Below are 26,128 nucleotides of genomic sequence, written 5' to 3'. Positions count from 1 at the left end.
TTAAGTTTTCAAAACTTAGAAATACGACTGGGTTTGCAAAATAGCATTTAAAACCTTGGACTGAAGTTAGATGATATGCAAATCATGCTAAGCGGTAATATCAATCCTCGAAAAATTTTACAAATCGGCACAAGGCCCCAAACATGGCAATCAGCCCAAATTATGATGATAACAAGTAATTTCAGTCAAATACGCAGTAAAATCAACAACCGGGACGGACCAAGTCACAATCCCCAACGGTGCTCTACCCCACGCTCATATTCGGCGTGCAAGTCACCTCAATACAGCACTATGATGTGCAAATCCGGGGTTTCAAACCCTCAAGATATTATCCAAAGATGAATGGCGCTTTGAAGCCATAACTCAACCTAAATATGAACAAGAAAGTTCGCATATCGAACAAGTAATTCAACACCCAACAGGTGCAGTAGACTTAAAATTTTTAAGATCTAACTCAATAAGCGAAGCTTCTTCCAGTAGAAGAATGTCCTTCAGTGGACCTTCTTCTTCTAAACCCCCGGAGGGAAAGTATAAAAGCAACATAAGCGATAAAAGCGAGGAAGAAATAATTGAAGAACTTGATAGAAAAATAAAAGGAGTAGATTTTAAAAAAACTGTTCCTAAAGTAATTTATCAAAAAGGCCCTTTTATTCATAAAAGCTCGTCCGCAGAAACAATAGATAGACTTGGAACTCTGATAACAACATTAAAGAAGAAAATAAATTCAAAATAGATTGGAAAAGTCTAAATTATCAGTGGGAACACCCTGATAACAACATTAAAAGAAAATGGTATGTAAATGCCTATTCTTTAGATCAAAGAAAGTCTTTCAGAAATAAATGGATTAAAGATCTAAAAAGACTTAAAGGTGATATAGAATTCTTTAGATGGTTCGAATTAACGGGGCAGATTCCAAATCAAAAGGAATCTTTACAAATGATTATTAACAAATAGTATACTAAAAATAAAGGTACAATAGAAGCCACTATTCCACCTTTAGATGAAATAGTAATACCAGTTCAAAGTGAGGTCATAACAGCTTCCCCCTTCAAAAGAGAAAGCATTCACCTCGATAAAGAACCAATAAATAAAGATTTGAACAAAATAATTGTTCAAAATAACTACACGAACAATCTTTTACATGTTGTAGCCAATCAATTAAAAGACACTAACAGAATAGGGATCCCAACAAAATCAACAGTAGCACCTACTATAGAACACATCCTACTATCAGAATTCCTGAATTTTCAAAAGAAAAGTTCCCGCAATTAAATGATAAATTTGATTTTACAAATGAACTCCTAGAAAAAATAGAAGAACAACTTAAAACAAAACTGAGTGTATCAAAAATCCATACAGAACAAGCTAGTAGTAGCAGAGACAAAACAATAGAGCTACATAAATTACAACAACAATTAACTTCATTAAATAAAACGTATGAAACTATTTTAAAGGATGAAACCATCCCTGACAGAGAAGCAAAGTTAATAATAATAGAGAAAGCTTCTAACGAATGTTCGGACTCTATTAATAAAATAAAACCTCTAGTTACATTAAAAACTATCTCTGTTAATACTCCTGAAGTAAGTAGAATAATGGGAAATCCTCGACATCCAAATAAAAAAAATTATTATGGGAGACCAACATTCCCAGATGTTCAGTTTGAGGAAGACGTCTATCTATCTTACTCCAGTCATGACGGAACAGGAATTATCGAATGGAATATTGATGGCCTAGCCGAAGGCCAAATCTACAAAAAACTCCACGAAATAGGAATTGCGGTAACAGCCTACAAAATGAAAAATGCGTCAGATAAACACGCTGCAACCTTAGTAATATCAGGATTTACCGGTACATTAAAAAATTGGTGGGATAATTACCTTTCCGAAGACGACAGGAATCACATTCTTAATGCTACGACCATAACAACTGTAGTAAAAACTGAAAATAATGCTCAGACAACCGAACAAGTAGCTAAAGAAGATGCTACAACAAACTTAATCTACTGCATAGCCAAACATTTTATTGGTGAACCAAAACTATTCCAAGATAGAAGTCTCGAACTTCTTAATAATCTTAGCTGCCAAAAATTAACGGATTTTAGATGGTATAAAGATATGTTTATAGAAAAAGTAATGGTTAGAGAAGACTGTAATAGACCTTTCTGGAAAGAAAGATTCATTAGTGGATTACCCAGGCTATTTGCCGAAAAGTTAAGAAATAAAATTAAAGATAGATTTAATAGTTCAATTCCATATGATAATCTAATGTATGGAGATTTAATAAATTTCATTAATGTTACAGGTTTAGACCTATGTACAGACCTTAAACTAAAAAGTCTTATTAAAAAAGACAGGCTACAATCCAAAGCTGAACTTGGTAGTTTCTGTCAAGACTTCGGTTATAAAACAATTGCAGCTCCTTCAAAAAGAGCATCAAAGAAAAACAAACATAAATTTTCTGATAAACCTAGAAGACGCCATAGGCGTAAAGAAAAGAAAGAAGGTGAAACTTTTGAAAAGAAAAGGTTTAAAAGAAAGAAATTATGGTGATAAATGCTGGTCATGTGGAAAAACAGGGCATAGAGCCAGTGACTGTAAGGTCACGAAAAAGAAAAGGAATAAAGTTAATTCTTTAGAAATTGACGAAAACACTAAAGAAAAACTTTACGCTATTCTAGAAGATAATGATAACAGTTCATCGTCTTCATCATCCTCATCCACTGATAGTTATTCGGACAGTGACAATGAACTTATCAATGTCGCGTATGATTCAGACAGTAACAGCTCAAAAGAAGACGGCTGTAACTGTACTGGAGCAATTTGCGTGTGTAGTCAAAACTCACTTAGAGTAATATCGGAAGACTCCAAGGAAGTCTTATTTGACATCATCGAACATATTGATAACGATGACTTAAAGAAAAAATATCTAATTGAATTAAAAAACATTATGGTTAAACAAAAAGGAAATCGACCACAAATAGAACCTTTTGATATGAAAAAGGTAATGGATAGATTTTCTGTTAAAACAGAAGAACCCACTACCGTCCAACATCTTCAGACTGAACTTAAATCAGTAAAAGAAGAATTAAAAGATATTAAGCTTAAACTTAATAAAATCGAAATGGAAAATATTACTGATAAAATATTATCCCAAGTGAATAAAGGGAAAGCGATTAATCAAGAATTCTTCAACGAAGAAGAAGAAGATAACAACACTTCAAAATTAAACGATTCAATTGTAGAAGAATCAAAAGACAATTCAGCAGCTTTAGTCAAACTCACTAAAGTAAAGGTTAAAAGTTACCACCTCCCCATAACTCTAAAGGTGCAAGATATGACCTTTAATAAGTTAGCATTATTAGACTCAGGTGCAGATAAAAACTGCATCATGGAAGGAATAATACCATTAAAGTATTTAGAGAAAAGTACCCAAATATTATACTCTGCAACAAGAGAATTGTTAAAGATAAATTACAAATTATCTAAAGCACATATTTGTAATGACGGAATATGTTTTATTAATGATTTTGTGATAACAAGAGATATAAATGAAGAAATAATTTTGGGAATTCCTTTCCTGACTCAAATAAAGCCACATTACGACGACTTAAGTGCCCTCTGCACTAATGAATTTGGAAAAGATATACGATTTCATTACTTAAATCCAATCTCTAAAGAAGAAAGTGATTACATTAAATCACAAACAATTTTTGAAATAAACTTATTATCTCAACAGATTAATTACTTAAAATGATATAAAAGTTCACAAAATTGAACAAACTTTAAAAACCCCGGAAGTAGAAGATAAGATTAAACTATTTCAGCAAAAACTCGAACTAGAAGTTTGTTCCGATTTACCTACAGCCTTTTGGGAACGAAAAAGGCATATAGTCCACCTACCTTATATAAAGGAATTTAATGAACAAAATATACTTACTAAGGCAAGACCTATTCAAATGAATCATGACTTAATGGAAGTCTGCAAAAAAGAAATAAATGATCTTCTCCAGAAGAAGATAATTAGGCCTTCCAAATCCCCTTGGAGCTGTGCAGCCTTCTACGTTAACAATATCGCAGAAAAAGAAAGAGGAGCCCCTAGGTTAGTAATCAATTATAAACCTTTAAATAAAGTACTACAATGGATCAGGTACCCGATACCCAATAAAAGAGATTTATTAAAAAGAACTTATAAGGCTAATATTTATAGCAAATTCGATATCAAATCAGGTTTCTGGCAAATTCAAATTGCCGAAGAAGATAAATATAAAACTGCATTCAATGCCCCATTTGGACAATATGAATGGAACGTAATGCATTTTGGGTTAAAAAAAGCCCCATCTGAATTTCAGAATGTAATGAATAATATATTTAACCCATATAGTAACATGTCAATAGTTTACATTGACGACGTATTAATATTTTAAGAAGATATAGATTCCCACTTTAAGCATCTTAATACATTCTTTAAAATAATAAAGCACAACGGACTAGTAGTCAGCGCTAAGAAGATAAGGTTGTTTCAAACAACCATTAGATTTTTAGGACATGACTTATATCAAGGAACCTACAAGCCAATCTGTAGAGCCATTGAGTTCTCGTCCAAATTTCCCGATGAAATCACAGATAAAACGCAACTTCAAAGGTTCTTAGGAAGCCTCAACTACGTAGCAGACTTTATCCCTAATATTAGGAAAATCTGTGAACCCCTTTATAAACGTCTTTGGAAAAATCCAGTCCCTTGGAGTCTAAACAAACCAACACAGTCAAAAGAGTCAAGTCCATTGTTCAAGAACTCCCATGTCTAGGAATTCCAAATACTGAAGCATTCATGATAGTTGAAACTGACGCTTCCGAAGAAGGGTACGGTGGTATTCTTAAACAACGAATTTCTTCAGAGTCTTCAGAACAATTAGTTAATTTCACTTCCGGTATCTGGAATCCGGCTCAAAAGAATTATAGTACAATCAAAAAAGAGATTTTGTCTATAGTACTATGTATTACAAAATTTCAAGATGATCTAATAAATAAAGAATTTTTATTAAGAGTTGATTGTAAATCAGCTAAAGAAATTTTGCAAAAAGATGTTAAAAATCTTATTTCAAAACAGATTTTTGCCAAATGGCAAGCTTTATTATCCAGCTTCGATTTTGAAATCGAATTTATAAAAGGCGAGCAAAATTCCTTACCTGATTTTCTAACCAGAGAATTCTTACAGGGAAAAAATGAGACCGCAAAAGGGTCCGTTCAGGGCCTCTCCTAAAAAGGAAAATAGGTATTCTGCTCTTGCAGAATTCCCACAACTACCACCAACGAGACCAATGTTACTACCACCGGTGAGACCACCCGTGAGATCACTGCTAGATATAATGGTTACCCCTCCGAGAGTACCCACTACTGATAAAACCTCTGCCATGAGAGTTCTAGGATCTATCCCACAAAGAACAGGTCCATTTCAACAGCTTCCTCAAAAGCCTCCACCAGTCAGGCGGGAAAAACTCTGACTAGTGCTGATTACGAAATGAAGGTTCCAGAAACCTTCACCCAAGCAGTCAATCCTCACACCCCTTCAAAAGCGGAAGATAAAAGACCTGTTTCCTCAGAAAAGGAAACGTTTGAGTTAATTGCAAAGGAACCAGTTAAAGTATTAGCCCTAGATAAAGGCTATGAAAACCTTGACCTAGCAGACCTAATTCGTCCCTGTTACACAGACAGAAACTATGTTGATACCTGTGATCCCCTAAAAACAAGGAGATACTACGAATTAATTCTTACAGATACTAATTCTGTTACTTTTGAACACACTCTCTATGATGAAAGAGATCCTACTAGTATTAGGATTTCAAAAATTACCATCAACAAAATCTTAAGCCCATTTGAATGGAATATGGATCATTTGCACACACCTATAGCTTTATCAGTCCAGTATAGGCCCCAAACCTATAATTTCAGAGATTACGTAGATGCCTGGTTTAACTTTCTCTACTTACGACCAAAGACCCATACCTGGTTCGTTAAATACAGTGAGCAAGCTCAGAAATCTATATTACCTAGGTGGTTCTACGACTGGTGGAAAATCTTTGGAGGAACAAAGCAAACAATGCCCCGTAGCTTCCACAAGTACTATGAGAGATTCCTAATAGAACACGAAATCTCTACCCTTCCTGACCACATAAAACTATGCAAATATTATTTTGCGAAACGAATCTCTTTTATAATTAACTGGTCATTCGAAATAGAACAGATTGACAAAGTCAAATATTTGGTAAAAATACCCAAAATCAAAGGATGGATTCCAGAAGTTAAAGAAACTAAGAAATCCAGACCGGCCCAGACAAACTCAACAACAGAATCGGGTAACTCAAAAAATGAGTTAAAAAAGAAACTACTCAGCATGCTTGCAAACATAGAATCAACGGATCCAACTCAAATACAAGCAATGCTAGATACAATCTCAAGTTCATCCTCTGCAGAAAGCAGACAAAACGGAGACAGCAAAGACTTAGACGGGAAGATAGCTCTAGCATATACTCAGTCTAATCACTTAACAGCATCTTGCCATATGTATGAAAAGAGAAGGGCGATTTTCGATGTACCTTCTATATTACATATGAAGGTTTTATGTAGACTTCTAAGAAATAGCTGAGTTGATCTTGATCGTCCATAGTGGATTGTTCTTTGCGGTGTATCGTCCATAGGTACACCGAAAACCTTCATATTTTCGGTGTGCCCTATATATTACATATGAAGGCTTTATGTAGACTTCTAAGAAATAGCTGAGTTGATCTTGATCGTCCATAATGGATTGTCAGATCTTTGTCTTGAAAGGTCACTTGTTCTTTGCTTTTTTGAAAAGGCAATTGTCCCTTGCTTTTTCTGAAGGGCAGATGTCGCTTTCTTCGTCCTTTGTTTTTCTGAAAGGGCAAGATGTTGTTAAGTGATTAGACTGAGTATATGCTAGAGCTATCTTCCCGTCTAAGTCTTCCATGTCTCCGTTTTGTCTGCTTTCTGCAGAGGATGAACTTGAGATTGTATCTAGCATTGCCTGTATTTGAGTTGGATCCGTTGATTCTATGTTTGCAAGCATGCTGAGTAGTTTCTTTTTTAACTCATTTTTTGAGTTACCCGATTCTGTTGTTGAGTTTGTCTGGGCCGGTCTGGATTTCTTAGTTTCTTTAACTTCTGGAATCCATCCTTTGATTTTGGGTATTTTTACCAAATATTTGACTTTGTCAATCTGTTCTATTTCGAATGACCAGTTAATTATAAAAGAGATTCGTTTCGCAAAATAATATTTGCATAGTTTTATGTGGTCAGGAAGGGTAGAGATTTCGTGTTCTATTAGGAATCTCTCATAGTACTTGTGGAAGCTACGGGGCATTGTTTGCTCTGTTCCTCCAAAGATTTTCCACCAGTCGTAGAACCACCTGGGTAATATAGATTTCTGGGCTTGCTCACTGTATTTAACGAACCAGGTATGGGTCTTTGGTCGTAAGTAGAGAAAGTTAAACCAGGCATCTACGTAATCTCTGAAATTATAGGTTTGGGGCCTATACTGGACTGATAAAGCTATAGGTGTATGCAAATGATCCATATTCCATTCAAATGGGCTTAAGATTTTGTTGATGGTCATTTTTGAAATCCTAATACTAGTAGGATCTCTTTCATCATAGAGAGTGTGTTCAAAAGTAACAGACTTAGTATCTGTAAGAATTAATTCGTAGTATCTCCTTGTTTTTAGGGGATCACAGGTATCAACATAGTTTCTGTCTGCGTAACAGGGACGAATTAGGTCTGCTAGGTCAAGGTTTTCATAGCCTTTATCTAGGGCTAAGACTTTAACTGGTTCCTTTGCAATTAACTCAAACGTTTCCTTTTCTGAGGAAACAGGTCTTTTATCTTCCGCTTTTGAAGGGGTGTGAGGATTGACTGCTTGGGCAAGGTTTCTGGAACCTTCATTTCGTAATCAGCACTAGTCAGAGTTTTTCCCGCCTGACTGGTGGAGGCTTTTGAGGAAGCTGTTGAAATGGACCTGTTCTTTGTGGGATAGATCGTAGAACTGTCATGGCAAAGGTTTTATCAGTAGTGGGTACTCTAGGAGGGGTAACCATTATATCTAGCAGTGATCTCACGGGTGGTCTCACCGGTGGTAGTAACATTGGTCTCGTTGGTGGTAGTTGTGGGAATTTTGCAAGAGCAGAATACCTATTTTCCTTTTAAGGAGAGGCCCTGAACGGACCCTTTTGCGGTCTCATTTTTTCCCTGTAAGAATTCTCTGGTTAGAAAATCAGGTAAGGAATTTTGCTCGCCTTTTATAAATTCGATTTCAAAATCGAAGCTGGATAATAAAGCTTGTCATCTGGCAAATATCTGTTTTGAAATAAGATTTTTAACATCTTTTTGCAAAATTTCTTTAGCTGATTTGTCGCTACCCAAATCCCGATCGTGATGGCGCCCAGCACACTACTAGGCAAGCCCGACCATTATTCAACACATAACCCAATTTATCAAAAATAGCGGAACGAAATATCAATTAAGCAAGATTAAAGTACTGAAGATTTTTACAAAATACACAATATAATCTCACTAGGACCCGGTGTCACGAATCTAAGCCTCTAGAATACAGAATATCATCCTAATACACGGTATATCCAAAGTCCGATAATGCGAAAATAAAGAGATAGGATAGGAGGGAGAAGATTAATGGCTGCGAACGCCGTGCAGCTACCTCGATACTCCCAGAGGCTAGATCTGCTGATCAACTGGATCTACTAAGCCTGAGACTGCCCTGGATCTGCACACAAGGTGCAGGGAGTAAAGTGAGTACTCCGACCCAGTGAGTAATAAAAGTAACTACAGTCCGAAGATAAGAAAATCCAGTAAATACACAAAGTAAGCTACAATCCGAATATACAGCAACATATGGAACTGAGCAGCTAAACACCAGTATAAATACAAATACATGAATGCAATGCAATGCATATGATGGTACATTCCAGTACCCACTGCGGCGTGCAGCCCGAGCCATCCATATTTATTTATCATCGACGGCGCTCACTGGGGGTGTGTACAGACTCCGGAGGGGCTCCGACAGCCCAAGCGCAATATCTTGGTCAGTCATTGTTACCTAACCGGTCAGCCATTGTTACCTGACCGTCATACAGTGCCATTGTTACCACTGTTCAAGTATATCATCCAGTGTCATTGTTACCACTATTTCAAGTATATCACACAGTGTCATTGTTACCACTGTTTCAAGTATCACACAGTGTCATTGTTACCACTGTTTCAAGTATATCACACAGTGTCATTGTTACCACTGTTTCAAGTCACTTTATAATCAATCCAGAAAATAATATAATAAGCCCCTTGGGCATTTACAAAACAGAAATTCCCAGCCCGGAATACATTTAAAAATATCATTTAAGTTTTCAACACTTAGAATTATGGCTGAGTTTGCAAAACAGCATTTAAAAACTTGGACTGGAATTAAATGATATGAAAATCATGCTAAGCAGTAATATCAATCCTCGAAGGATTTTACAAATCGGCACTAGACCCCAAACATGGCATCAAGCCCAGTAATATCAATGAAGTATGTGTATCAATCACCAGTATAGTATAAACATCACACGGGATGGACCAAGTCACAATCCCCAATAGTATCTGACCCCGCACTCGCCATGGAGTGCGTGTCACGCCTCAATATAGCGTTACGATGTGAAAGTCCGGGGTTTCAAACACTCATAACAGCATTTACATCTATTACTCACCTCAAGATGGCCAAAAGTCTACTCCGCGATGCCCTTTCCTTTCGAATCGACCTCCTCGCTCGTCGAATCTTGCCAAAACCACAAGGAATATATTACAATAGGCTAAGGGAATATAACCCAATCGAAAAGACTCAAAAAATATCAAAAATCTCGAAATTTGCAAAACCCGAGCCTCGGGCCCACTTCTCGAAAAATTACGAAAGTTACATCACCGGATTCCTCGTCTTGCCACGAGTCCGTACATATAAAGTTTACCAAAATTGGAGTTCATTTGACCCCTCAAATGACCAAATCTTAATTTCAAATCTCTATGCCTAAATCATCAATTTTTCTACAATTTTCATGCTCAAATCCATACATAATTGATGTACTTAACTCAAAATAGGTGGGGATAACTTACCTTCACATTGATGATGAAAAAATCCCCTCTTGAAACTCCCCAAAAATCGTCCATACTTTGAAGAAATGAAGAAAAGTGAGCTAAATCCGTGTATAAAAGAATCTGTCTGTGCTTCGTCGAGTTGTACCTTGCACTTGTGCTATACAAGTTGTTCATCCTATTAAAATTGTTCCTTGTCGGACACCTTCTATTTAAACACCCATAACGTTTTGTATAAATATCCAAATGACAAACGGTTTGAAGATTTAGAAACTAGACTCAAAGATCTTTAATTTGATAGGTTGTACACCATATAACTCTTAATATATCCCGAGATATGAGCTTCTAAATTGCATCGTAAATTTTGCCGAAATTGCTCCAGCAGCCCTTTTCGATCCATCGGAACTTTCTGAGATGATATCCAAATCGCGAATGATTTAACTTTCCGAAAACTAGAATGTATGGGCTACAACTTTCGTGTTTTGCACTTTTTCTGATTTCTTGTAGATTACAAGATATGAGCTTCCAAACTGGACTACTCGCACCTAAAATTTTCTGGGCATAGCAGAATTTTCTGCAATTTTTCCTAAGTCCGAAATCACTCTGAGACACCTCTGAAACACTCTCGAGCCCTCGGGGCTCCAAACCAAATATGAACACTGACTCTAAAACATCACACGAACTTGCTCCAGCGATCAAATCGCCAAAATAACATCAAAATCAATGATTTGAGCCTTATATCCAAGAATTCTTTCAAATTTCATAAACTTTCAAATTTTCCAATTTAAGGCCGAAACCCGTCAAACAACGTCCGTTTGTAACCAAACTTTACAGAAAGCGCTTAACCAACATATATGACCTGTACCGGTCGTCAGAACCAAAATACGATCCCGATACCATTACTTTCTGATCAAATTTCATTTTCATTTTCCTTAAACATTTTAAGAAAACAATTTCACGAAAAAATTCATTTCTCGGGCCTGGGACCTCGGAATTTGATTCCGGAAACACGTTCAACTCCCATATTTTTCTATGGACCTTTCGAGACCGAAAAATCACGGGTCCGGGTCCGTTTACCAAAAATGTTGACCAAAGTCAACTTTAACAATATTAAATATCAAAAAATTTCAAATTTTTCCCATAATTCATATATTTCAACACAAAGATATTCCGGACACACTCCTAAGTCCCAAATAACCTAACGAAGCTATACAAACCATAAAATTCGCATTTCGAATCCGATATCAAAATTTTCACTTCCGGCCAAATTTTCTCAAAAACCTTCAATTTTCCATCTTTAGCTGAACGACTCAAAAATGACCTACGGACCTCCGAATTCACTTCCGATCGCGCTCCCAAATCCAGAATCACCATACGGAGCTACTCCCAGTCTCGGAATCCCAAACGGACAGCAATTACACTGAAATGCATTTTAAACCAAACTGATGCAATTTCTTCTAAAATGTTATCTTCCACAATAGGCGCCAAAACGCTCCCGGGTTATCCAAAACCCGATCAGGGCATACGCCCAAGTCCGAAATCATCATACGAACCTGCTGGAACCTTCGGATCCCAATTCCGAGGTCGTTTACTCAAAATTTCAATCCTAGTTCATTTCTTCAATTTTAAGCTTTCAAAATGAGAATTTCCATTTAGATTTGACTTCAAACTTCATGAATTTTAATTCTGACCATACACACAAGTCAATATACCTGAGATGAAGTCACTCATGGCCTCAAACTGCTGAATGACGTGCCGGAGCTCAAAACGACCGATCGGGTCGTTACAATCTCCCCCACTTAAACATACGTTCGTCCTCGAACGTGCTGAGAACTACACTGAAGTAGTCTGAAATCACTTGTTTAACACATCATGCACCTTCCCATGCTACCACTACTCCGTTGAGCACATTAGCTCGATAATTTTGTAGATATACTTATTTATTCAAGCAAATAAGCCATTAGGCCCAATTCCAACATCCTGAATTTCCCTGCCAAGCCTGTTTCCATCATACGACCACCATATCAATCTCCACACGTTGTACCCAAACATGACTGCATAACTTTGCTGAATTCACACTTTGTATCACTTTACTCATAGAACCACAATAACATTCTTTAAACATAATAGTCGAAATTCCACGAATCTGATGCTCCCATTGCATCTCATGATCTACACAGGTCTTGCTCTAGTTTTTTTTTTCAACACCGATACGACTGAAGAGATGTGCCAAAATTCACAACCAACTGCTGAATCAACAATTCATTGGATCTACACTCCTGACAAGTTCCATTACCTTGTCCCAAACCAAAGAATGATCTTTGCTCTATAATATACTTCATATAATCAGTTTGCACTGACCCCAAATCTAGTAACCTCATCTCACCCAGTACGAACTGCTCAGGCAATAAGCCACCTCAGACATAATCAAAAATCCCACAAGACGTCACCATGTGCCAGTATGTTATCAATTCGAACGCGATACAAAAGGAAGGCGAACTCTAGAAGGAACTACTCAACTCGCACACTAACATAGACTTCCTCAGAAAATAGGAAAACAGAACACACAAAAGCAAATATGGGCACTGAACTGAACATCACACTGTTGCAGCGTGCAACCCGATCCAAACAACATACCCATGGCGGTGTGCCACCCGATCCACATATAGAACTCACATAAGGAGATAGACGTCGAGCTAAATAGCTCATCACATCAAAATACCGAATATCGGTCATAAACACACTAAGGTGCATAATATCATTCCCAAGGAAACATATAGCGCTATAGGCTACAAACTCAAGCACAACTGAGGTGCGATACATGATCTAAGTCTCATCCTGCTCATATAACATCACCGCTGAGCGGAACCTCAACACAAGGAATTTACCAAGCCGTCTCACAACTCATACGGTGCAATATATCTTTACATGAATTAACTGACCACGAAATAAGACTGCGACTATCCTTCCATAAAGAGCGCATTGCTGAAATAAACACAACTGGCCTGACGTAAGGCTCACTTCCACATTTAAATCTATCCACCGACCTCAAGTCGATCCTGATCGTGCTAAGCTAGGCCAATAATCTTTCACAGGACCATAACCCAATAAACAGAGTGCCCTCCAGGCATAAATTCTCAAATGGATGATATTACCAAAATCCTCCTACTTGGTTTAAATTTCTAATTAATCAAGTGACTACATGTCACACTTATACAATATTCATGTGGGACAAGCTCCCACCATCTTTCGAAATAATTAACGGGTCTGCACATCCAAACCACCGGCTGCACTAACGCTGAAAAGCGATCAAGAATCCCTAACCAGGATGCAAAGTCTTTCTCACAGAACACCGACCTCAGGTGATACTGACGTCAATACCCATCTTACTCAAAACACTGAAACTCATATACTGCTCATCCGAGATCGTGACATCACAGTCATTGACCAAACTGCAACCTTGGTCCTTACTTCAAATTCCATACCACTCACTACATCTCACGTGCCAATATACGATAGACGCGATTTCCATCACAACTTTGCCGATAGGCTAATACCTCATCACATAAGACTTTCCATTTAACTCACTTCAGGAGAACTATAGCAGCATACAGGCGAATCTTCATAATCGTCGAATATGCCAATCTCTAAGTAGTTGTCCAAGCCACCATAACACTTTCTGGGATTCGCCTACTCATAATAGGCCCTAACAAAAGAATGCTTCAGAATAACATCAATCACTCGGCCGACAAGCCTCACATGCATAACTCGATCACGTTGAACGAACTGATCACTGACACCAGTATACCAACTCAACTATGGCTAATCAATCTACTTTCTGCCAATTTATCCTTGATTGCCTTAGAAATAATAATATCTCCCTTTAACACCTAACTTATTTCAACCAAACTCACCCCGAGTGACCTTAAATCACGAGACCATGCTGTCTCAAATACCATGACCATTTCATGTCTCTCAAATGCTACACCGCAAGTCAAAACATCATAGAACATTATGTGTCTTTCTTCATAAGCTGCTTCAAAAGCTTGACTCTTAACCGTACTTATAGACTCAAAATTATTAGGCACCACACTTTACCTCTTGAATTAACTAGGACCGCTATTGAGAGCCACCCAGCTCTGACTTGGCCCCGAATGCAACCAACTCTATTGAATTTTATAACATATGAATACCATCTCGATAAAGCACCTAGAGGGATCACTTCCCTCGAAGCCTGCACCTATACAAGGCATAAATCATGAATCTTCCCCCAAGTCTGAACATGAGCCAATAAGGCTAACCATAGCATGCATCCAACAATTCATTTACTCAAATTACCACTCATGGTCCTTTTCCGTAGCTACAATAACCCACCAATACGCCAATAACCAGAATTCACGCAGGTAATAAACCGTGCAATCAGCTAATCAACAGCAAGCTCCTCAACTTGGCTCGAAGCCATAGATCACAACACATATACTCTATTGTTGTCGTAATATCATGGTGAGATTAAACTCACTCCATCATAAGCTCGTGGAAACACGAATCATCTGGAATTTTAACTCTTCTGCAATTCTTGCATTTACTCACACAACAGTTAAGCCCACTCTCTAGGCGACCAATTTTTTTTTTTTAAGTTCTAAATTTTTAAAAAATTTCGGCAGAGCCTCCTTTGTAATTGGTCCTATCCACCTGCCAGAGAATCACCAAAACAATCCTAACAACACATCCACAACTTGACAAAGCATCATAATGCATATCAATTACATAAATCTAAATTGATACATGGACATGCGTTGCACCTATTTAAATCATAACACATAGAAAATACCCTTCAACCCTCCATTATTGGGCTATTCAACCAAGTAGGAACATATTCTTCCTTTAATATTTTCGACCTTCAAGGTGGTCTCCTTGACTCAACGATTTCGTCATAATACATTTACGGAAGCGATCTCAGCTCCCAGACTTATCTAACTAGGAGACACGAAAAATATTCTTCACGCGCCCATAACTCGGGCTACTCAACAAATCACAATAAGAAACGAATCACTTAACAGTTCATCTACTATCCAGTAGGCTTCTTCGCCACTACCAAGTCGTACAAATACACCTCGCAACACTAACATACTCACGTGGATATCCAACCGCCATTCCGGCTAATAAGGACAATAATGAACATATGAGTTCAAAACACTTGCTCACAAAATCAGCACCTCGGTGCTCAAGCCATTGGCAAAGATTTGGCCTCAAGTCCTCCAGACTGGTCTAACTTCAAACACACAAAGATTACACCTCGCCCCACGATCGGGGAATCAAAAGTCATCGAGATACATCTGATACTGAGCGCCCGTTGGTGCATACGATCACGCGGAAGGAATTTCAAAAGTTTCTTTTCAAGCTGAATCAAGGACGCACGATAAGAATTCAAGAATGTGAAGTTTTCCTAAAGGTTCGGCAGCCTCTCGAGAATAAGTACAGACGTCTCCGTACCGATCCGTGAGACTCTACTAAACTGGCTCATGACTCGCGAGACCAAGTAACCTAGGCTCTGATACCAACTTGTCGCGACCTAAATCTTGGTCGTGATGGCGCCCAGCACACTACTAGGCAAGCCTGACCATTATTCAACACTTAACCCAATTTATCAAAAATAGCGGAAAGAAATATCAATTAAGCAAGATTAAAGTACTGAAGATTTTTACAAAATACACAATATAATCTCACTAGGACCCGGTGTCACGAATCTAAGCCTCTAGAATACAGAATATCATCCTAATACACGGTATATCCAAAGTCCGATAATGCGGAAATAAAGAGATAGGATAGGAGGGAGAAGATCAATGGCTGCGAACGCCGTGCAACTACCTCGATACTCCCAGAGGCTGGATCTGCTGATCAACTGGATCTACTGAGCCTGAGACTGCCCTAGATCTGCACACAAGGTGCAGGGAGTAAAGTGAGTACTCCGACTCAGTGAGTAATAAAAGTAACTACAGTCCGAAGATAAGAAAATCCAGTAAATACACAAAGTAAGCTACAATCCGAATATACAGGAACATATGGAACTGAGCAGCTAAACACCAGTATAAATACAAATACATGAATGCAATGCAATGCATATGATGGTACATTCCAGTACCCACTGCGGCGTGCAGCCCGAGCCATCCATATTTATTTATCGTCGACTGCGCTCACTGGGGGTGTGTACAGACTTCGGAGGGGCTCCTACAGCCCAAGCGCAATATCTTGGTCAGTCATTGTTACCTGACCGGTCAGCCATTGTTACCTGACCAATTTATATCATACAGTGCCATTGTTCCCACTGTTCAAGTATATCATCCAGTGTCATTGTTACAACTATTTCAAGTATATCACACAGTGTCATTGTTACCACTGTTTCAAGTATATCACACAGTGTCATTGTTACCACTGTTTCAAGTATATCACACGTGTCATTGTTACCACTGTTTCAAGTCACTTTATAATTAGTCCAGAAAATAATATAATAAGCCCCTTGGGCATTTACAAAACAGAAGTTCTCAGCCCGGAATACATTTAAAAATATCATTTAAGTTTTCAACACTTAGAATTATGGCTGAGTTTGCAAAACAGCATTTAAAACCTTGGACTGAAATTAAATGATATGCAAATCATGCTAAGCAGTAATATCAATCCTCGAAGGATTTTACAAATCGGCACAAGGCCCCAACATGGTATCAAGCCCAGTAATATCAATGAAGTATGTGTATCAATCACCAGTATAGTATAAACATCACACGGGATGGACCAAGTCACAATCCCCAATAGTATCCGACCCCGCACTCGCCATGGAGTGCGTGTCACGCCTCAATATAGCGTTACGATGTGAAAGTCCGGGGTTTCAAACCCTCAGAACAGCATTTAGATCTATTACTCACCTCAAGATGGCCAAAAGTCTACTCCGCGATGCCCTTTCCTTTCGAATCGACCTCCTCGCTCGTCGAATCTTGCCAAAACCACAAGGAATATATTACAATAGGCTAAGGGAATATAACCCAATCGAAAAGACTCGAAAAATATCGAAAATCACGAAATTTATAAAACCCAAGCCATGGGCCCACTTCTCGAAAAATTACGAAAGTCACATCACTGGATTCCTCGTCTCGCCACGAGTCCGTACATATAAAATTTACCAAAATCGGAGTTCATTTGACCCCTCAATCACCAAACTTATTTTCAAATCCCTATGCAAATCCTCAATTTTTCTACAATTTTCATGCTCAAATTCATACATAATTGATGTACTTAACTCAAAATAGGTGGGGATAACTTACCTTCACATTGATGATGAAAATCCCCTCTTGAAGCTCCCCAAAAATCGTCCATACTTTGAAGAAATGAAGAAAAGTGAGCTAAATCCATGTATAAAAGAATATGTCTGTGCTTCGTCGAGTTGTACCTTGCACTTGTGCTATACAAGTTGTACATTCTATTAAAATTGTTCCTTGTCGGACACCTTCTGTTTAAACACCCATAACGTCTTGTATAAAAATCCAAATGACAAACGGTTTGAAGATTTAGAAACTAGACTTAAAGATCTTTAATTTGATAGGTTGTACACCATATAACTCTTTATATATCCCGAGATATGAGCTTCTAAATTGCATCGTAAATTCTGCCGAAATTGCTCCAGCAGCCCTTTTCGATCCATCGTAACTTTCTGAGATGATATCCAAATCGCGAATGGTTTAACTTTCCGAAAACTAGAATGTATGGGCTACAACTTTCGTGTTTTGCACTTTTTCTGATTTCTTATAGATTACAAGATATGAGCATCCAAACTGGACTACTCGCACCTAAAATTTTCTGGACACAGCAGAATTTTCTGCAATTTTTCCTAAGTCCGAAATCACTCCGAGACACCTCCGAAACACTCCCGAGACCTCGGGGCTCCAAACCAAATATGAACACTGACTCTAAAACATCACACGAACTTGCTCGAGCGATCAAATCGCCAAAATAACATCAAAATCAATTATTTGAGCCGTAAATCCAAGAATTCTTTCAAATTTCATAAACTTTCAAATTTTCCAATTTAAGGCCGAAACCCGTCAAACAACATTCGTTTGTAACCAAACTTTACAGAAAGCGCTTAACCAACATATATGACTTGTACCGGGCGTCAGAACCAAAATACGAGCCCGATACCATTACTTTCTGATCAAATTTCATTTTCATTTTCCTTAAACATTTTCAGAAAACAATTTCACGAAAAAATTCATTTCTCGGGCCTGGGACCTCGGAATTCGATTCCGGAAACACGTTCAACTCCCATATTTTTCTATGAACCTTTCGAGACCGAAAAATTACGGGTCCGGGTCCGTTTACTAAAAATATTGACCAAAGTCAACTTGAACAATATTAAATATCAAAAAAATTCAAATTTTTCCCATATTTCATATATTTCAACACAAAGATATTCCGGACACACTCCTAGTCCCAAATAACCTAACGAAGTTATCCAAACCATAAAATTCGCATTTCGAATTCGATATCAAAATTTCCACTTCCGGCCAAATTTTCTCAAAAACCTTCAATTTTCCATCTTTAGCCGAACGGCTCCAAAATGACCTACGGACCTCCGAATTCACTTCCGATCGCGCTCCCAAATCCAGAATCACCATACGGAGCTACTCCCAGTCTCGGAATCCCAAACGGACATCAATAACACTGAAATGCATTTTAAACCAAACTGATGCAATTTCTTCTAAAATGCTATCTTCCACAATAGGCGCCAAAACGCTCCCGGGTTATCCAAAACCCGATCCGGGCATACGCCCAAGTTCGAAATCATCATACGAACCTGCTGGAACCTTCGGATCCCAATTCCGAGGTCGTTTACTCAAAATTTCAATCCTAGTTCATTTCTTCAATTTTAAGCTTTCAAAATGAGAATTTCCATATAGATTTGACTCCAAACTTCCTGAATTTTAATTCGGACCATACACACAAGTCAATATACTTGAGATGAAGCCGCTCATGGCCTCAAACTGCTAAATGACGCGTCGGAGCTCAAAACGACCGGTCGGGTCGTTACATGATTTACAATCAACTCTTAATAAAAATTCTTTATTTATTAGATCATCTTGAAATTTTGTAATACATAGTACTATAGACAAAATCTCTTTTTTGACTGTACTATAATTCTTTTAAGCCGGATTCCAGATACCGGAAGTGAAACGAACTAATTGTTCTGAAGACTCTGAAGAAATTCGTTGTTTAAGAATGCCACTGTACCCTTCATCGGAAGCGTCGGTTTCGACTATCATGAATGCTTCAGGATTTGGAATTCCTAGACATGGGAGTTTTTGAACAATGGACTTGACTCTTTTGACTGTGTTGGTTTGTTTAGACTCCAAGGGACTGGATTTTTCCAAAGACGTTTATAAAGGGGTTCACAGATTTTCCTAATATTAGGGATAAAGTCTGCTACGTAGTTGAGGCTTCCTAAGAACCTTTGAAGTTGCGTTTTATCTGTGATTTCATCGGGAAATTTGGACGAGAACTCAATGGCTCTACAGATTGGCTTGTAGGTTCCTTGATATAAGTCATGTCCTAAAAATCTAATGGTTGTTTGAAACAACCTTTATCTTCTTAGCGCTGACTACTAGTCCGTTGTGCTTTATTATTTTAAAGAATGTATTAAGATGCTTAAAGTGAGAATCTATATCTTCTGAAAATATTAATACGTTGTCAATGTAAACTATTGACATGTTACTATATGGGTTAAATATATTATTCATTACATTCTGAAATTCAGATGGGGCATTTTTTAACCCAAAAGGCATTACGTTCCATTCATATTGTCCAAATGGGACATTGAATGCAGTTTTATATTTATCTTCTTTGGCAATTTGAATTTGCCAGAAACCTGATTTCATATCGAATTTGCTATAAATATTAGCCTTATAAGTTCTTTTTAATAAATCTCTTTTATTGGGTATCGGGTACATGATCCATTGTAGTACTTTATTTAAAGGTTTATAATTGATTACTATCCTAGGGGCTCCTCTTTCTTTTTCTGCGTTATTGTTAACGTAGAAGGTTGCACAGCTCCAAGGGGATTTGGAAGGCCTAATTATCTTCTTCTGGAGAAGATCATTTATTTCTTTTTTACAGACTTCCATTAAGTCATGATTCATTTGAATAGGTCTTGCCTTAGTAGGTATATTTTGTTCATTAAATTCCTTTATATAAGGTAGGTGGACTATATGCCTTTTTCGTTCCCAAAAGGCTGTAGGTAAATCGGAACAAACTTCTAGTTCGAGTTTTTGCTGAAATAGTTTAATCTTATCTTCTACTTCCGGGGTTTTTAAAGTTTGTTCAATTTTGTGAACTTTTATATCATTTTTTAAGTAATTAATCTGTTGAGATAATAAGTTTATTTTAAAAATTGTTTGTGATTTAATGTAATCACTTTCTTCTTTAGAGATTGGATTTAAGTAAGGAAATCGTATTTCTTTTCCAAATACATTAGTGCAGAGGGCACTTAAGTCATCGTAATGTGGCTTTATTTGAGTCAGGAAAGGAATTCCCAAAATTATTTCTTCATTTATATCTCTTGTTATCACAAAATCATTAATAAAACATATTCCATCATTACAGATATGTGCTTTAGATAATTTGTAATTTATCTTTAACAATTCTCCTGTTGCAGAGTATAATTTTTGGGTACTTTTCTCTAAATATTTTAATGGTATTATTCCTTCCATTATGCAGTTTTTATCTGCACATGAGTCTAATAATGCTAACTTATTAAAGGTCATATCTTGCACCTTTAGAGTTATTGGGAGATGGTAACTTTTAGCCTTTACATTAGTGAGTTTGACTAAAGCTGTTGAATCGTCTTTTGATTCTTCTACAATTGAATCGTTTAATTTTGAAGTGTTGTCATCTTCTTCTTCTTCGTTGAAGAATTCTTTATTAATCGTTTTCCTTTATTCACTTGGGATAATATTTTATCAGTAATATTTTCCATTTCGATTTTATTAAGTCTAAGCTTAATATCTTTTAATTCTTCTTTTACTGATTTAAGTTCAGTCTGAAGATGTTGGACGGTAGTGGGTTCTTCTGTTTTAACAAAAAATCTATCCATTACCTTTTTCATATCAAAAGGTTCTATTTGTGGTCGATTTCCCTTTTGTTTAACCATAATGTTTTTTAATTCAATTAGATATTTTTTCTTTAAGTCATCGTTATCAATATGTTCGATGATGTCGAATAAGACTTCCTTGGAGTCTTCCGATATTACTCTAAGTGAGTTTTGACTACACACGCAAATTGCTCCAGTACAGTTACAGTTGTCTTCTATTGAGTTGTTACTGTCTGAATCATACGCGACATTGATAAGTTCATTGTCACTGTCCGAATAACTATCAGTGGATGAGGATGATGAAGACGATGAACTGTTATCATTATCTTCTAGAATAGCGTAAAGTTTTTCTTTAGTATTTTCGTCAATTTCTAAAGAATTAACTTTATTCTTTTTCTTTTTCGTGACCTTACAATCACTGGCTCTATGCCCTGTTTTTCCACATGACCAGCATTTATCACCATAATTTTTCTTTCTTTTAAACCTTTTCTTTTCAAAAGTTTCGCCTTCTTTCTTTTCTTTACGCCTATGGCGTCTTCTAGGTTTATCAGAAAATTTATGTTTGTTTTTCTTTGATGCTCTTTTTGAAGGAGCTGCAATTGTTTTATAACCGAAGTCTTGGCAGAAACTACCAAGTTCAGCTTTGGATTGTAGCCTGTCTTTTTTAATAAGGCTTTTTAGTTTAAGGTCTGTACATAGGTCTAAACCTGTAACATTAATGAAGCTTATTAAATCTCCATACGTTAGATTATCATATGGAATTGAACCATTAAATCTATCTTTAATTTTATTTCTTACTTTTTCGGCAAATAGCCTGGGTAATCCACTAATGAATCTTTCTTTCCAGAAATGTCTATTACAGTCTTCTCTAACCATTACTTTTTCTATAAACATATCTTTATACCATCTAAAATCCGTTAATTTTGGGCAGATAAGATTATTAAGAAGTTCGAGACTTCTATCTTGGAATAGTTTTGGTTCACCAATAAAATGTTTGGCTATGCAGTAGATTAAGTTTGTTGTAGCATCTTCTTTAGCTACTTGTTCGGTTGTCTGAGCATTATTTTCAGTTTTTACTACAGTTGTTATGGTCGTAGCATTAAGAATGTGATTCCTGTTGTCTTCGGAAAGGTAATTATCCCACCAATTTTTTAATGTACTGGTAAATCCTGATATTACTAAGGTTGCAGCGTGTTTATCTGACGCATTTTTCATTTTGTAGGCTGTTACCGCAATTCCTATTTCATGGAGTTTTTTGTAGATTTGGCCTTCGGCTAGGCCATCAATATTCCATTCGATAATTCCAGTTCCGTCATGACTGGAGTAAGATAGATAGACGTCTTCCTCAAACTGAACATCTGGGAATGTTGGTCTCCCATAATAATTTTTTTTATTTGGATGTCGAGGATTTCCCATTATTCTACTTACTTCAGGAGTATTAGCAGAGATAATTTTTAATGTAACTAGAGGTTTTATTTTATTAATAGAGTTCGAGCATTCGTTAGAAGCTTTCTCTATTATTATTAACTTTGCTTCTCTGTCAGGGATGGTTTCATCCTTTAAAATAGTTTCATACGTTTTATTTAATGAAGTTAATTGTTGTTGTAATTTATGTAGCTCTATTGTTTTGTCTCTGCTACTACTAGCTTGTTCTGTATGGATTTTTGATACACTCAGTTTTGTTTTAAGTTGTTCTATTTTTTCTAGAAGTTCATTTGTAAAATCAAATTTATCTTTTAATTGCGGGAACTTTTCTTTTGAAAATTCAGGAATTCTGATAGTAGGATGTGTTTCTATAGTAGGTGCTACTGTTGATTTTGTTGGGATCCTTATTTTGTTAGTGTCTTTTAATTGATTGGCTACAACATGTAAAAGATTGTTCGTGTAGTTATTTTGAACAATTATTTTGTTCAAATCTTTATTTATTGGCTCTTTATCGAGGTGAATGATTTCTCTCATGTATTAATTTTACTATTCATGTTTTTTGTTTTCATATTAAGAGTCAAGGTATCTAAAATATTCTGGTCGTTTATGTCAACCGAATAATTTGGATAACAATTAAAGTAGACCGGGCCTTGAGCTAGGTTACTTTGTAAGACTCCTAATAATGAATCGTCGAAATTTAATAATCTGTCATCTCTTAACAAGAGACAAAGGGGCGTGTCTAACCCTAATCTGTATAAAGGTTTGACAGCTACTTGTACTAGTCCAATATGTAGGAAATTATATTTTTTCCTATATTGTTGTATATCATGCGCTGCTAATAACTTAATTGTTTCGATTGAGTTATTAATAGCGATCGTTGATTCACAAGTTTTGATATTATAACTTTTAATAAAATCAAACTTGCCTGTGTGATATATAGTGCTAAAGGATTCTCTAGGAATACTCTAATTTTGTAAATCATTTTCTATTTTGGCAATATTTGCTACTGCCGAAATATTAACATTGTTTAGAGTATTATTTCTTTCTGAATTATTCATATTAATATTGACAGGTATACCAGCTAATACAGGTTTTTAGCATACCCAAATTGTCAAGATAGGTATTTTTTAGTGATTCACAATTTTCTAAATTGTTGTTATAATAATCAATTTCTCTTATTATGAAAAATAGAGTATGCTAAACTTCACCAAGAGAAAACATTAAAAAAACAAAAGTGAAGTTTAACCAAACTAGGAGGGGCCAGAGAAGAGAAGATATCTTCCTGCAACGGGAGCATAACATGATAATGAATTCACCTTTGCATCATGATATTGAAGGAGATTTGTCAAAAGCGGAACAGCTTCCATGACAAAGTCAGCAGCATCTGAGGGGAGCTTCTTGCACATATTAGCAGCAGTTGCTAATGCTACTCTCTGTTGAAGGACGAAAGATGTTAGAAATAATTGAATATGTACTAAAGGAGCTGGAAGTTTCTTATTTCACTAAAACTGAACTCCCATCAAAATCATGATACAAGATATTCAAAGATTCCACAAAATCATGAAAGTGATTTTTCTACCTGAACACCAGTGGAAAAGAAGTCGAGATAAGAAAGCACAGCCATCAGCGCACCAGCCCTCAAGCAAGCAGTTGGGTGTTCCTGAGATATCTTCATTAGAGCTTGCAAAGACTGTCAAAGGTGAAACATTAGCACTACAGCTAGAAAGGTCAGTCCTTAGCAAATAAGCATAATGGTTCCACATAGAAACAGAGAGTTGCCCGCTTCCGGCTCCGAGTTTCCTGAGGTGGCCTCCGCCCGCTTCCGGCTCCGAGTTTCCATACAAAACCCAAAACCCCCTTCAAAACTGCGAATCACCTCGCCGATTTAATTAAATCGGCGATCAGACACTTTCCGATTCAGATATCATCGTCGTATATCAGAAACCCTAATTCACAAAATTGAAACGGTTTTTATGCAAAAGGGATAAAAAAGATGCGATCTTTATTGATTTCAACTAAAATCCCCAAATCACAATCAACACGTTTGTTTTGTAGAGCGATATACGACTCTGAGTCTGAGAGGAGGAATATATAACTGAGAAAAGGCAAGATGGAGAAAGCTAAATAGAGAACCCTAATTCTATAAATATTTTTGTGTCTGTTGAATTTTTTATTTTTTCCTTCCCCCAAAAGATTGAATAATTTGATTTTGGTTCCTTTTGTAATTCCAATTCTTTTTATTTTTTAAGTTTTGCTCCCTTTTCTTTTTTCTTCTCTTTATTTTTCTTCTTTTTCCTTCATTTCTACAGATTGTATATGTCAGGCGACGCTTTTGGCGGTGACTACAGTACGAATTGGTTCTAAATCGCTTTTATACGGATTTTACACGCAGTTGAACTTTGCTTTTCAATTTGGTTCTATATTACGTATTTGTTTTTATTTGCTCGAGATGGTAGAGCTTCGTGCTGATAACGTGTTATAAAATAAAGACTATAAAGTAAAGACAAGTATATAGAGAAACTGATATATTATTCGAATTCAAACTGATGTACATAATGAACTGAAATCTCTTCTATTTATAGAAGAAAGGAAGCTGCTCCGTAAGCTGCTACTACAAGCTGCTGTGTAAGCTGCTACTACAAGCTGCAGTGTAAGCTACTATAAGCTGCTGTGTAAGCTGCTACTACAAGCTGCTGTGTAAGCTGCTACAAGCTGCTGTGTAAGCTGCTGCTATACCAGATATGGATAATCTTCTACTAAGAGCAATATTTATCCATAACGGAGTACTGAATGGATAAGCTTATTATACCCGGTATGAATAATCTTTTACCGGGGGTAATGTTTATCCATAACTGGGTACTGAAAAGATAAGCCTATTATACCTGGTATGGATAAACTTATACTAGGGGTAATGTTTATCCATAACCGGGTACCGAAGTGATAAGCTTCTTCAGGAAGCTTATTTCCAATATAGTACTAAATAGATAAACATATTTACGGTGGAGTCCCATATGGATAAGCTTCTTCAGGAAGCTTATTTACAACGGAGTACTAAATGAACATCCATAATATAATATATTTATAACACTCCCCCTTGGATGTTCATTAAAAGATCATGTGTCTCATTAAAACCTCACTAGGAAAAACCACGTGGGAAAAAAAATTCTAGTGAAGGAAAAAGAGTACACATATTTAGTAATACGCATTGTTAGGTGCCTCATTAAAAACCTTATAAGGAAAACCCCATGGGAAAAAACCTTAGTAAGGGAAAAAGAGTGCATCGCGTATTTTACTCCCCCTGATGAAAACCTTGTTTCAAATATTTGAGTCTCCGCATTCCAATCTTGTATATCATCTTCTCAAAAGTTGAAGTTGGCAAAGATTTAGTGAATAAATCTGCTGGATTATCACTTGAACG

General features: G+C 36.7%; 1 protein-coding gene across 4 annotated transcripts; it reads right to left on the bottom strand.

The window, feature by feature from the left end:
* Window positions 1–1,510: 1,510 nt before the first annotated feature.
* On the bottom strand, window positions 1,511–25,052 carry LOC107826943 (E3 ubiquitin-protein ligase UPL3-like). 4 transcript variants are annotated; one of them, XM_075218200.1, is made up of 4 exons: window positions 24,290–25,034; window positions 24,027–24,143; window positions 17,072–17,139; window positions 15,806–16,085 (listed from the first exon to the last, which is right to left on the bottom strand). In XM_075218200.1, the coding sequence occupies exons 1-4, from the start codon at window positions 24,383–24,385 to the stop codon at window positions 16,016–16,018; spliced, it is 351 nt and encodes a 116-aa protein (XP_075074301.1). In that variant the 5' UTR covers window positions 24,386–25,034; the 3' UTR covers window positions 15,806–16,015. The 4 variants fall into 4 exon arrangements, 3 of the variants coding, with proteins under 3 accessions (XP_075074302.1, XP_075074301.1, XP_016509474.2); XM_075218201.1 differs by lacking the exons at window positions 15,806–16,085; window positions 17,072–17,139 and adding an exon at window positions 1,511–1,789 and having other exon boundaries at window positions 24,290–25,029; XR_012693710.1 differs by lacking the exon at window positions 17,072–17,139 and having other exon boundaries at window positions 24,290–25,030.
* Window positions 25,053–26,128: the final 1,076 nt, after the last annotated feature.

Source organism: Nicotiana tabacum, chromosome 7 (assembly GCF_000715075.1).
Source record: "Nicotiana tabacum cultivar K326 chromosome 7, ASM71507v2, whole genome shotgun sequence".
NCBI lineage: Eukaryota > Viridiplantae > Streptophyta > Magnoliopsida > Solanales > Solanaceae > Nicotiana > Nicotiana tabacum.
This window is presented reverse-complemented; position numbering and strand designations above follow the sequence as displayed.